Source organism: Rana temporaria, chromosome 2 (assembly GCF_905171775.1).
Source record: "Rana temporaria chromosome 2, aRanTem1.1, whole genome shotgun sequence".
Lineage (NCBI taxonomy): Eukaryota > Metazoa > Chordata > Amphibia > Anura > Ranidae > Rana > Rana temporaria.
Genome location: NC_053490.1, coordinates 359821890 through 359834924, shown reverse-complemented (window position 1 = coordinate 359834924; position 13035 = coordinate 359821890). Strand labels below are relative to the sequence as shown.

At 43.4% G+C, this 13035-nt stretch overlaps 1 protein-coding gene across 3 annotated transcripts in view; it reads right to left on the bottom strand.

The window, feature by feature from the left end:
• The window catches only part of SLC26A9 (solute carrier family 26 member 9), a 736991-nt gene that overhangs the window by 320853 nt on the left and 403103 nt on the right, over nucleotides 1-13035 (bottom strand). For all 3 annotated transcript variants that reach the window (XM_040337624.1, XM_040337625.1, XM_040337626.1), the window contains one exon: nucleotides 9879-10026. In XM_040337624.1, coding sequence (XP_040193558.1) covers nucleotides 9879-10026 — 148 coding nt within the window. The remainder of the gene's footprint in view (nucleotides 1-9878; nucleotides 10027-13035) is intronic.

The following is a 13035-nucleotide window of genomic DNA, read 5'->3' as shown; positions in this document are numbered from 1 at the left end:
ACAATAACCCCCTCCCACCTCTCTACCCTAAACAATAACCCCCTCCCCACCTCTTCACCCTAAACAATAACCCTCCTTCCTGCCTCTCCACCCTAAACTTTAACCCCCTCCCCGCTTCTCCAACCTAAACAATAACCCCCCTCCCCACCTCTCCATCCTAAACAATAACCCCCTCCCCAACTCTTCACCTTAAAAAATAACCCCCTCCTCGCCTCACTACCCTAAACAATAACCACCTCCCCACCTCTCTACCCTAAACAATAACACCCTCCGCACCTCCCAAACCCTAACAATAAACCCCCCACCTCTCAACCCTTAACAATAACCCCACTCCTGAGGAAGTCACGTGTAGTGACGAATATGCGTAAGAGTGTCTTAAAGAGCCCACCGAGAGGTACCGGAGGTGACGTTGGCGAACCACTCCCCCCTTTTTTTATATGCCTGATTTTATCTTAAGATATGTGAGTACCCTTATGTAATCTTTCTGTTGAATAAACCTTTTTAAACGGTATTACACTATTGGTACTTTATCCCTCCGGGTGCGAGTCATTGTCAATCCTGAGACGTGACTATCAAGAGGGACCTGTGTTTCTTTGAATTACAGTCCATTCGGATAACAACTCATACAGATACGACCAGAAAGTGCGTTTGGATCTTTATGCTGTTACCTTACAGCAGTAAGGTAAGGGGACATCCTCACTCACCTTGAAGGGATCACTGGATATCCATCCTTTCCTCACGTTATATGTTGGGATCCACACCAGCACCTTTATTTAATTTTGGACTTTTGATTATTCATTCAATTTCCCTTTCTTGTCATACCTTTAAGCTCTGCTGCATGGACTGTTTAGCTTAGCTTATCCCAGCCACTTGGGTGTTGTGTTATGCACATTGGATATTTTTATTTGCAGTATTATTTTACTGTATTTCACTGTACCATGAAGAGACCATGAAGTTATTTTTAATTTGCACCGTTGTTCAGAATTGATACACCTTTGTCAGTCAGTTCACTGATCATTTTTTGATGTCACCTTTGTCTGGACTGTTTTAATTACAGACATACCGGGCCTAATCCTCAAAAACCTGGTGCAACGTAACTTTTTCCATTTAAGTTACACCGCCGCAAAATCTCTAACTAAGTGCCCGATCCACAAAGCACTTACCTAGAAATTTTGAGCGGTGTAACTTAAATCCGGCCGGCGCAAGGCGTTCCTCTTCTCCAGGGGGCGATTCCCATTTAAATTAGGCGCGCTCCCGCGCCGGCCGTACTGCGCATGCTCGTGACGTCATTTTCCCGACGTGCATAGCGCGAAATTACGTTACGTCGGGCTTTGTGGATTGCGACGGGACAATAAAGTTGTGTCGTGTAAAAAAAAAGATACGGCGCCCAAAATTTTTTTTTAAATTAAAAAAAAATCGCGTCGCTAGCAAGAAAGGTCTGTTTTTACAAGGTGTAAACAGTTTACACCTTGTAAAAGCAGCCCTAATTTTGCGTTTGCAAAATAAAACTTACGGAGAAAAAACGAAGCTGAAAAGCTTCGTGGATCTCCGTAAATGCCCCCAGCGGTGGATGTGGTACTGCATCCTAAGATCCGACAGTGTAATTCAATTACACATGTCGGATCTTCGTCCTAACTATGGGAAACTGATTCTGTGGATCAGTTCCATAGTTAGGACCAGGGATACGACGGAGTAACAGCAGTTACTCCGTCGTATCTCTTTTGAGGATTTGGCCCACCATCTTTACATATACACTTCCTCACACGGTTTTCCCATCCCCCACTCATAGCGCAGCACTACCTTCTTTTGCAATAACCCCCCCCACCTCTCCACCCTAAACAATAACCCCCTCTCCACCCTAAACAATAACCCTCCCCACCTCTAAACCCTAAACAATAACTCTCTCCCCACCTCTCCACCCTAAACAAAAACCCCTCTCCAACTCTCTACCCTAAAAAATATTGCCAGCAGCTTAGTGTGTGCTTTATTCTATAACAGGCTCAGTGTGACAGTGACTGCTCATGCACTAAGGGCCCTTTTACACGGGCGGACAAACGGTCCGTTTTTTACAAGTCCGTTTACAGAACGGATCGGATGAATACGGACACACGGTCCGTATTCATCCGATTCCCCATAGGGGAGAGCGGAGGAAAGACAGGGCGGTCTCTGCACAGTGTACGGGGACCGCCCTGTCCGCCGACAGCTCAGCGGGGATTTACGGATGATCCCAGCTGAGCAGACGGACACACACGGGGCGGATCAATACGGATCCGCTCCGTGTGAAAGAGCCCTATGTGTTATAACTTATACATAACACTGATCTCTATAAACTAAGTGCTAGTACCTATATTTAACACTGATATCAGTTCCACTCAGTGTACAGATACCAGTGTTAATTATACGGAAAAGCACATATACCCAAATTCTCAGAGAGCAAGGCATACACTACGCCGGCGTAGTGCACACACCGTACGGTACGCCAACGTAGCGTGGCGAGGCAAGCATGGCACTCAGCAAGCCAGTGCATCCCACGCCACGCCAGCGTGGCATGGGGTTCGAAGGCGCACACCGGCGTAGGTGGAAGTGGGAGTGACTCCATGCAAATGAGGGCCCGAGTGACAGACCGGTATGCCGGTGTGGCGTAAGTCCGGCGCACCACGAACTGCGCATGTGCCGTGGCGTGGACGCATGCACACCATCGGCACAGCACCCCCTGTGCACAACCACGCCTGTACAACCGCGTATGCTACGCCGGATCACCGCGTACACGGTGCACATAACGTACACCCAGCGAGATGCACGTCCAACGCACAGTACGCTAGACGCACGTAATGCAAAACCCTGCCACTCGCCACTGCAGCAGTTGCACACCTGTGAGTGACCCGTGGCAGTGAGCTGTGTCAAGGCAAGCGTGACCCTTGACACCTGCTTGTGTTCCCTAGTGCAGACGACATGTCAGACAGTGACAGTGAGACAGAGAAGCGCAAGAAGAACTTCTCCGTGGATGAGAGGGTGATCCTGACCACGGTCATTGGGAAGTACGATACACACCTCCACGGAGCACAGAGCGGGAGGACGAGCAAGGCCAGGAAACTCGAAATCCTGCAGAAGGTGACCCTGGAGGTGAACACCCTGGGGCACGAAACCCGAACATAGAAGGAGGTGCAGAAGAAAATTAACGACATGCGTCGGCATGTCAGGGAAAAGCTGGCAAAGGTGAAGAGGCACCTCAGGGCCACGGGAGGCGGATCAGCTAGCAAGTTGAAGCTGTCTGCTGAAGAGGAGGTCATAGCCAGCTGCCTGGAGGAGCAGGTGGAGGGCCTGGAGGGATTTGACTCCAGCGAACACGACTTGAGGAGAGGTAAGTGTGTTTCATCCCCCATCCGGTGTGGAGCATGTGAGGGAGTGCAAGGGAACATGTGACAAGTGTGTGGGGCCACCAACATGTGAATGCTGTGTGTCATCCACAGATATGCTGGAGGGAGCTGGGCCATCATCTTCCTCTGGACGACCCACACCAGGCAAGCACCAACATGTCCGTCGGTCTGACCCCCTGGGAAGCCACTAAGCTCGTCACCACGCCGTGGCTGCAGCAATGGTGGATTGGAGGTGGTCGTGGAGGAGCCTGTGGACTTCCAACAGGAGTACTTCCTGTACCTCGATGAGGAGATCCTCAGGGCCGGACCCTCTGAGATGGTGGAACGCCATCGACGCCCATCAGGGGAATCCCCCCGAGGGCCACCCCGGCAAGAGAGACACCTTCAAGGGACACACCGGCCAGAGGGATGCCACCGACTGCAACTCCTAGGAAGGCCCTGAGCAAGAACAGGGCCGGAACCGGATTAGTCCAGGAAGGGCTCGAGAGGGAACAGCCCCGCCAGACACAGCACATGGCAGACATGGTGCTTTGTGAATTTGGGCCTTAGGCCCCATACACACGATAGAATCCATCCGCTGAAAAATCCCAGCGAATGGGTTTCAGCGGATAGATCCTATGGTGTGTGCACTCCAGCGGATCTGTTTCCACGGATATTTATCCCCTGGGATGGATTTCCAGCGGATAAATATTTGATGACATGCTATCAAATCTATCCACTGGAATCCATCCCAACGGATGGATCCGCTGGTCTGTACAGACTCACCGGATCCATCCGTCCGAAGGGATCCCCCGCATGCGTCGTAATGATTCGACGCATGCATGGAATTCCTTATATGACAGCGTTGCGCACGTCGCCGCGTCATAATCGCGACACGTCATCGCCAGAGGATTTCGGCGCGGATTTCGATTCGATGGTGAGTACACTCCATCGGATGGAAATCCGCGGAAATCCTCGAGAGGATTTATCCGTGGAAACGGTCCGCTGGACCGTATCCGCGGATAAATCCTCCCGTGTGTATGGGGCCAAAGTGTATAGATATCAGAAATATATGTACTCTCCACTCCTCTTTTACACATAATACCCACCACCATATTCTCCATATTCTCCATACTCCTCTTCTGCACAAAATACCCACCTCCATACACTCCACACGCCTCTCCTGCAAATACTACCCTCTACCGTATACTCTGCACTATACATTCCCCATTTAACATTACCACAATCTGCACTACGTAAGTAATCTCAGACTCTAACCACACCTTCTTGAAGCCGCGCCAACGATTTAAACGCAATTTAAACCACGTCCACTCTTTGCCGCAGCAACAATAGGGCCAAATTTTGATCTTGCACACAGGCTGACACACTGATTTCACGATACGCCCCTAGCTGTGGGTAGTTGTTTGAGGACCATGAACAGTATTGATTACAATAAAAACACCTTGCCTACTTACATAGCTGCCTGGAGCCTTGCCATTATATCACCAGGGTTTGTTTTCTCTTGCACCTGCCGTAGGTGGTATGTACACATGCATATATGACGGTTCTTTAAAAAGTTTCTGCACTTTTTTAAACCAAGTTATATATATAAATCTGCGGAAACTTTCTATGTACTAATATATAGAATTACTTTATGTACCTAAATTCATTTTCTATCTAAACAGGTTTGCTCTCTCACTGGATCTTTATGTGAAATGCGTTGACCTTGTGGAACGTATGATATGTGATCAGTGCAATCCTGTATACTATGTAATATGGTACTAGCACACTTCGAGAGATGCACATTTATGGTGGAGTTTTGTATACATTTCCTCTTTCTTTTATAAATATAGTTTTTATTGAATACAAATTTGTATTATGTTTTAAATATCATTGTGTCATCCTCTGTACTAATACATTATTTTTTCTTTTTTTAGTTTTTGCAGTATCTTGGTAGTATGTGGTACAAAACTTTGGTAGCAATTAGCTATGGTATTAAAAGAAAGAGGGTAGGAAAGACCATTCTTGCATTTACCCTCCTATGTATGTAGTTCTGGAGTCAACAACGACAAGGCTTTATATCACTATGTTGAGCATACTGGGGAAGATTCAGAAAGAGATACGATGGTGTATCTCCTGATACACCGTCGTATCTCTGAGTTCTGCCGGTCGTATCTATGCGCCTAAGTGACTTACACCGTCGGATCTTAGGCTGCAATCTCACGCTGGCCGCTAGGTGGCACTTCCGTTTGTATACGCAAGGAATATGCAAATGAGGAGTTACGCCGATTCAGAAACGAACGACCGCCCGGCGCTTTTTTTTTACGTCGTTTGCGTTCAGCTTTTTCCGGCGTATAGTTACCCCTGCTATTTGCGGCGTATCCTTTGTTAAGTACGGCCGTCGTTCCCGCGCCGAGTTTTAAATTTTTTACGTCGTTTGCGTAAGTCGTTCTCGAATACGGATGGACGTAATTTACGTTCACGTCGAAACCAATGATGTCCTAGCGACGTCATTTAGAGCAATGCACGCTGGGAATTTTTTATGGACGGCGCATGCGCAGTTCGTTCGGCGCGGGGACGCGCCTGATTAACATTTTACACGCCCCCTACCCGCATAATTTGAATTCCGCCAGGGGATTTACGATACGCCGCCGCAAGTTTACAGGCAAGTGCTTTCTGAATAAAGCACTTTCCTCAAAAACTTGCGGCGGTGTAACGTAAATCAGAATCAGATCTAAAGATCCGCTCACCTATCTGAATCTAGCCCAGTGTGTGTGTGTGAAATATCTTATGACATGTCAACTGTGCTGAGGATAGTTGCTCCTCTTTAAAAATCAAACACTGGCTTAGTGGTGGTGTATAGGGAGAATACATACAGTATATGAAGTTTTGAAAGACACGCCATACATGTCTGCATTCAAAATATGTTCTCATCAATTTACCAATTACAAAGTTGTATATATGAATCCAAAGCAATTTTTTCTTTTAGAAATGTGTAAATGCAACTCAGAGCTGTATGATAGATACCATGATGCCGCGTACACACGGTCGTTTATCGGCATGAAAAAAAAAGTTTTTTCAGCATGTCCAAAAAACAAAATTTTTCCAACGTCATCATTAAAAACATCGTTTTTGAAAAATTATGAACAAAGTGCTGTGACGTACAACACGTACGACGGCACTCTGAAGGGGAAGTTCTATTCGCCTTTGGGCTGCTTTTAGCTGATTCCTTGTTAGTAAAAGACGATTTGCGCTTTTTTGTCTGTTACAGCGTGATGAATGTGCTTACTCCATTATGAATGGTAGTTTTACCAGATCGAGCGCTCCCGTCTCATAACTCGCTTCTGGGCATGCGCGGATTTAAAACGTCGTTTTAGCCCACATAGATTATTTTTTACAACCCGAAAAACTACAATTTAAAAAACGACGTTAAAAAATGCAGCATGTTCGAATTTTTTTTTTTTTTTAGTTTTTCAGAAGCCAAAAAACGATGTGAAGCGATCATTTTAAATGACGTTTTTAAAAACGTAGTTTTTTTTCATGCCGAAAAACGACCGTGTGTACGTAGCATAAGACCCATATCTCAGAAGCACAGATTTTTTTGTAAAGCTCAAACAGGGCTTCAAAGAGGCACTTCTGGCACCATATTACACAACTATGTGCTTTGCCTACTAACCTTAAAGGGTCACTAAAGGAAAATATTTTTTTTGCTGAAATGACTGTTTACAGGGTATAGAGACATAAAAGTTAACTGATTCCTTTTAAAAATTGATTAAATTCAATCAAATAATGTGCCTCTAGTTTCACTTTCGGTTTTAAACTGGTTTCATGTTTATGTGAAGTAAAGAGACCCACAGAACAAAAACAAACAAATCCAGGGCAGTGTTTTGTTTTTAAAATGAATCTGATTGGTTTTGAGGAGTTTTAGACACACAGTAATGACAGCTTAGACCACCGTGAAAAGCTCCCAGTACGATGGTTATAAGGAGCCAGACAACCAGGAAGTGTGGAGATCAGAGCAGTTTTACAGCAACTTCAAAGCAAAAACGAACAATGAGGACATGAAACCAGTACTGCAGTAAGGTAAAGGAAGCTATTTAGCTAAAAAAAAAAAAAAATTCCTTTAGTGATCCTTTAACCACTTGACCACCAGGCCTATTTTGGCACTTCTCTCCTTTATGTAAAAATCACTATTTTTTTGCTAGAAAATTAATCAGAACCCCCAAACATTATATATAATTTTTTTTAGCAGACATCCTAGGGAATAAAATGGCAGCCATTGCAACTTTTTTTATTGCACGGTATTTGCGCAATAATTTTTCAAACACCTTTTTTTGGGGATAAAAAACGGGTTCATGAATTAAAAAATAACAAAACAGTAAAGTTAGCCCAATTTTTTTGTATAATGTGAAAGATGATGTTACGCCGAGTAAATTGATACCTAACATGTCACGCTTTAAAATTGCGCACACTCATGGAATGGCGCCAAACTTCGGTACTTCAAAATCTCCATAGGCGACGCTTTAAATTTTTTTGGCGGGACTTGCATGCGTGTTCATTCTGCGCGCGAGCTACCAGGGATAGGGGCGTTTAAAAAAAAAAAAAAACATTTTATTTTTATTTTACTTCATTTCTTTATTTTTACACTTTTATTTTATTTTTATTTTTTTTATCACTTTTATTCCTATTACAAGGAATGTAAACATCCCTTGTAATAGGAATCACAGTGACAGGTCCTCTTTATGGAGAGATGTGGGGTCAATAAGACCCCACATCTCTCCTCCAGGCTTACAAGCATGAAATCGGTGAAAAAACATTCACCGATCTCACATAGACAGCCGCGATTGCGGCTTTGTTTACTTCCGGGTACTGGGCGTGACGTCATAACGTCGCGCCCGGGCCTCCGACGGTCATAGAGATGACTGTGACCGTCTGGTCACCAGTCATCTCTATGGTTCTTCAGCGAGCGCCGGCCGGTTCGCTCTCCGGGCCCCGATGGCACAGGAGAGCCCGGAGAAGCACCGGATGGCGGCGGGAGGGGGGGATGTCCCCTCCCGCTGCCTATAAGAACGATCAAGTGGCGGAACTGCCGCTTTGATCATTCTTATTGTGCACAGAATCGCCGGCTGAAGACGGTGATATCTGAATGATGCCTGTAGCTGCAGGCATCATTCAGATATCACCGCACAAAGTCGAGGACGTATATTCTTGTACTGCGGTGGGCAAGTGGTTTTTAAGGGTTGGATGGTTACCCAAATATTATAGTTGGATTGACAACTCTCATTCATAATAGAGACATTTAAACCTTTAAATAATTTATTTGCCTATGGAGCGCAAAGTGAAAAGATCTCTTAATTCCCCTCCATACCAAGCAACATATGTTTACTTTTATCATTCTAGCACTGTTCTGTTCAGACATGGCTATGGATTCCCTCCCAGGCCCCATGTGACAGTATGATGCCAATCCTAAGGTACCTAGAGCTGCCACATGGGAGACGGGAGTCAAATGCTACAGAAGTGTTGGTTAGTTTGCTTCACTCCCAGGGGCAGAAGTTGGGCAAACCAAAAGGCAAGGCAGCAGTAAAAAAAAAGGTGAGCATTTGCTGTTGTGGTTGGGGTGCCTTGGGGGGTTTAAGCGACCCATTTCCCTTGCCTTGCAAGACCCTTTCAACAAAAGCTATCTCCTTATCTCACAATGTGCTATATTGCTTTATATTATATTTATTACAAGAGTAAAGATTTTTGCTATTTTATGTGAAATCAGGATGTGGCAGGTAAAATGTGGCACCAGTGTTTAGGTCAGTAGGGGAAGTTTATTACGAGCTCCACTTTCCAAATGAAATATAAACCTTTACAGAAACCACAACAGAGTAAAAAACAATAATTTGCATTGCAGTGGATTGACAAATTTGATTTGCTTAAAAAGATGCCACAGTACCAATGGGACGAGTTGGCCTATGAAACTGGAGGGATAGTGTATTATATGGCCAGTCTTTGGAACTTGTCAATCTGTAGGGCCACAATAATACATTATAGGGTTGATTTACTAAAATTTGGAAAGTGCAAAATCTGGTGCAGCTGGGCATAGTAGCCAATCAGCTTCCAACTTCAGTTTGTTCAATTAAAGTGGAGCTTCACCCAAAAGGGGTTCTGCTTTAAGTCCTCTTCCCCCCTCCTCTACCTAATTTGGCGGTTCACCTCTCTCTCCTTGCGTGCAGACATCTGGGCCATGCCACAGGTCCCAGAAAATGACAGAACCATTCACAAACCGCAGCGTGGCTAGCGCATGCAAAGTTGGCAGCCGGCTCTAGAGCCGCAAGTTGCCCACACTTAAGATACTGTTTTTTTTATTTATTTTTTATTTATTTTTGTATTACATACTGGACAAAATCCTGGAAGCTGATAGGTTCCTGTGCAAAGTTGCACCAGATTTTGCACGCTCCAGTTTTAGTAAATCAACTACTCTGTGTCAAAGAATATTGAACAGACTGATAATAAAGATTGGTACTGCAAAAATCTAACCTGGTTTGGGTCAACATCATAACCATGTTTTGCTCCTAAGGTCCTGCCCATGGCAAGGTTAATCACGTAGCCAACAATAGCTAGGGAGAATGCTGTGCCAACCATTTCTCCCCACTGACTGACTTGCGGTAAGGTAGGAGAAGGAAATCTGCAAGTTAGACAAGTATATTATTATTAAAACAGCTTTCACATGATAATTTTTAAAGGATAAGTTCAGCTTTTGCAATATGATACACCCATATTTAGGGTGTAACATGTAACTATGCCGCAGAAAACCTCTCCACTTGAGCCCCTCTGCACCCAGTGAGCAGGGGATCTTCTCCCTGCACCCGCTGCCACATTTTAAAAACAGCACAGCTGTGATGTGCTCCACCCACACAGCAGTGTCATTCATTCACAAGATCTGTGAATAAACTTCAAGTCCCATCTTCCACCATGGCTGACAACTTGTAGTTCTGAATGAACTACAAGCGCGGTAATCAGTTCCCTCATAGTTTATTGACTCTTCCTACACCTCAGTAAAAATCTGCCAGTACAGAGGTATGGGCGGATAGCTGTATTGACTGTCTGCAGGAGCCTGACATTGCACCTGCAAATCACTAATCGCAGGTGCAATGCTTTGCAAGCTGCAGTGTAAAAAAATAATAAATACACTTTTCTTTTTACCTACAAAATCATGTGCATTTATTATTCTTTTTAAAAGGTGAACTTAGCCTTTAATTTATTGAGTGTATTTTTTAATCTTTCTAAAGACATAGTAATTTGAATAAATAAATAAGAAGAAATAAGATACCAGTAGTTAGTGTTTAATTACAATGACGGAAAATTAACTAGAGTAATGCACTCTTTCATGCAATTTTTACTAGTGTCTAATGTCCCTTTAAAGCATTGGTGTAAATACATACTAGGACTAGGTATATAGGTAAAAAAGACACTAATATGGCCAGGCCAATACTTTATGTAAATCATTGTGTATGAATTAACCTATATCACTTGAGAAAAACTGCCATTTTAAATAAACAGTGTACTTTAAATTAATATTATGAAAACACTGTGCTGTCCACCTACTATTAAAATATGTGCAGCTAGCTGTGCAATAGTAAACAATATTGTTCATAAAAATAGTCCAAATATATGTGCTTCAATGTAAACATATGTGAAACCCAAATAATATAACGTCTAACATAAGACATCCAAATAATGTGTATTTACTAAGGATCTTCCTCCCATCTTTAAAAGTGCTCTTTCCAATGTGATTCATACTCATTCATACTCCAAAACACTGTATGGTGGCAAACAACACTCACCATAACTTGGGAAAAGTATTCCTGAATTCCTAGGAAATACAGATTATTTGGATGTTTCAAAAGGAGTAGTCAGTGGTAGCAGCTTAAGTATTTTTTCTTCTTGAAAGGTTTACACTAAATTTCAAAACTGTCAATTCTAGATTTATAATCAATGACAAATGAATCACTACTGGGTGGGCCAAGGGGTCAGAGGGGGAAAAACCTTTAATACTGGTGCCAGTTTAGACTGTTACCACATGCCTGAAATGCAGTACAGTTCATGTACACTTTGCCCTTTTTGTTCCTATTAAGCCTGCACAACCTGGGCTCTGATTGTGTCACTCCTCTGGATTCTCTCCTGGTGGCACTGTATAGTTATTGCCTAGGTTTTTCTGTAGCCTAAGAGTGATCGGCACTGGATCATTCTCATTCTGCTCCACAACCATGGAGGTTGTCAGTACCCCCTGGGGATGATATTTCTTAGCCTGGCAGATCTGAACCACAAGGGAAAGGTGTCTGATGGAGTTGCTATTTTAGGCTCAGCTCTACTTATTACTCTGACAGTTGTCCCTGCCCCCAGTCGCCTTGCTTTGCCCTGGCTATTCTGCTGGACGATCTGCCATGCCAACTTCCTCTGTTACCTTTGAAGGAGGTGACAGTTGAAGGTGAGGAATAAGATCAGGATGACATGTATGTAGCAAAGATTTCTTCCAATCTTAAGGATACCATAGCTACCCCTAGGTAGATATTGCATGCAGGACAGCCATCAGAAATTTTTGAGGCCCTTACACAGCTTTAGGCCTGTCAGGGGAGAAATGCCTGATCTTCTGTTCATACAATGTATGAACAGCGATCAGTAATTTCCCCCAGTCAGTCCACCCCCTCTTCAGTTAGAACAGACCTTGGGAACATACTTAACCCCTCCCTAGTGTTAACCCCTTCCCTGCCAGTGGCATTTTTTAGTAATCAATGCATTTTTATAGCACTGATCTCTATAAAAATGCCAATGGTCCCAAAATTGTGTCAAAAGTGTCCGAAGTGTCCGCCATAATGTCGCAGTACCGAAAAAAAAAAATCGCTGATCGCCGGCATTACTAGTTAAAAAAAAATATTAATAAAAATGCCATAAAACTCTCCCCTATTTTGTAAACACTATAACTTTTGCGCAAACCAAACAATAAACGCTCATTGCGATTTTTTTAACGAAAAATATGTAGAAGAATACATATCGGCCTAAATTAAGGAAACATTTTTTTTTTATATATATTTTTGGGGATATTTATTACAGCAAAAAGTTAAAAATATTCATTTTTTTTTCAAAATTGTCACTCTATTTTTGTTTATAGCGCAAAAAATAAAAACCGCAGAGGTGATCAAATACCACCAAAAGAAATCTCTATTTGTGGGAAAAAAAGGACACAAATTTTGTTTGGGAGCCACTTCGCACGTAGTGCCAAATCACAAAAAGTGGTCCGGTCATTGGACAGCAATATGGTCCGGTGGTTAAATGGAGCAGTGATTTATTGATGCTTAACGTGAAAGCATAAAAAAAAAAAAATACTTTCAATAAAGTGTCTGGGGGGTCCCTTTAGTCCACCTGTAAAGCGGCATATATAGAACACTATATAGAAGCTGCTGCAGCAAAAACTGCATTTATAAAGCCCAAAAAATGACATTTTCCCTGCAATCTTTCTTTATTTTGCAAGCAACGGCTTGCTGAGCCAGTCTGTATGATGAAGCCAAAATGTAGTGCAATGGGAAGATTAGAGATTTTTTGGATAAATTCTGATGTCTCTGCCCCAGACTTTGAATTTCTACTTCTGTAATGGGTGTGGAAAAATTGGTCTTTGGGTGTTGGTGCCGCCTTTACA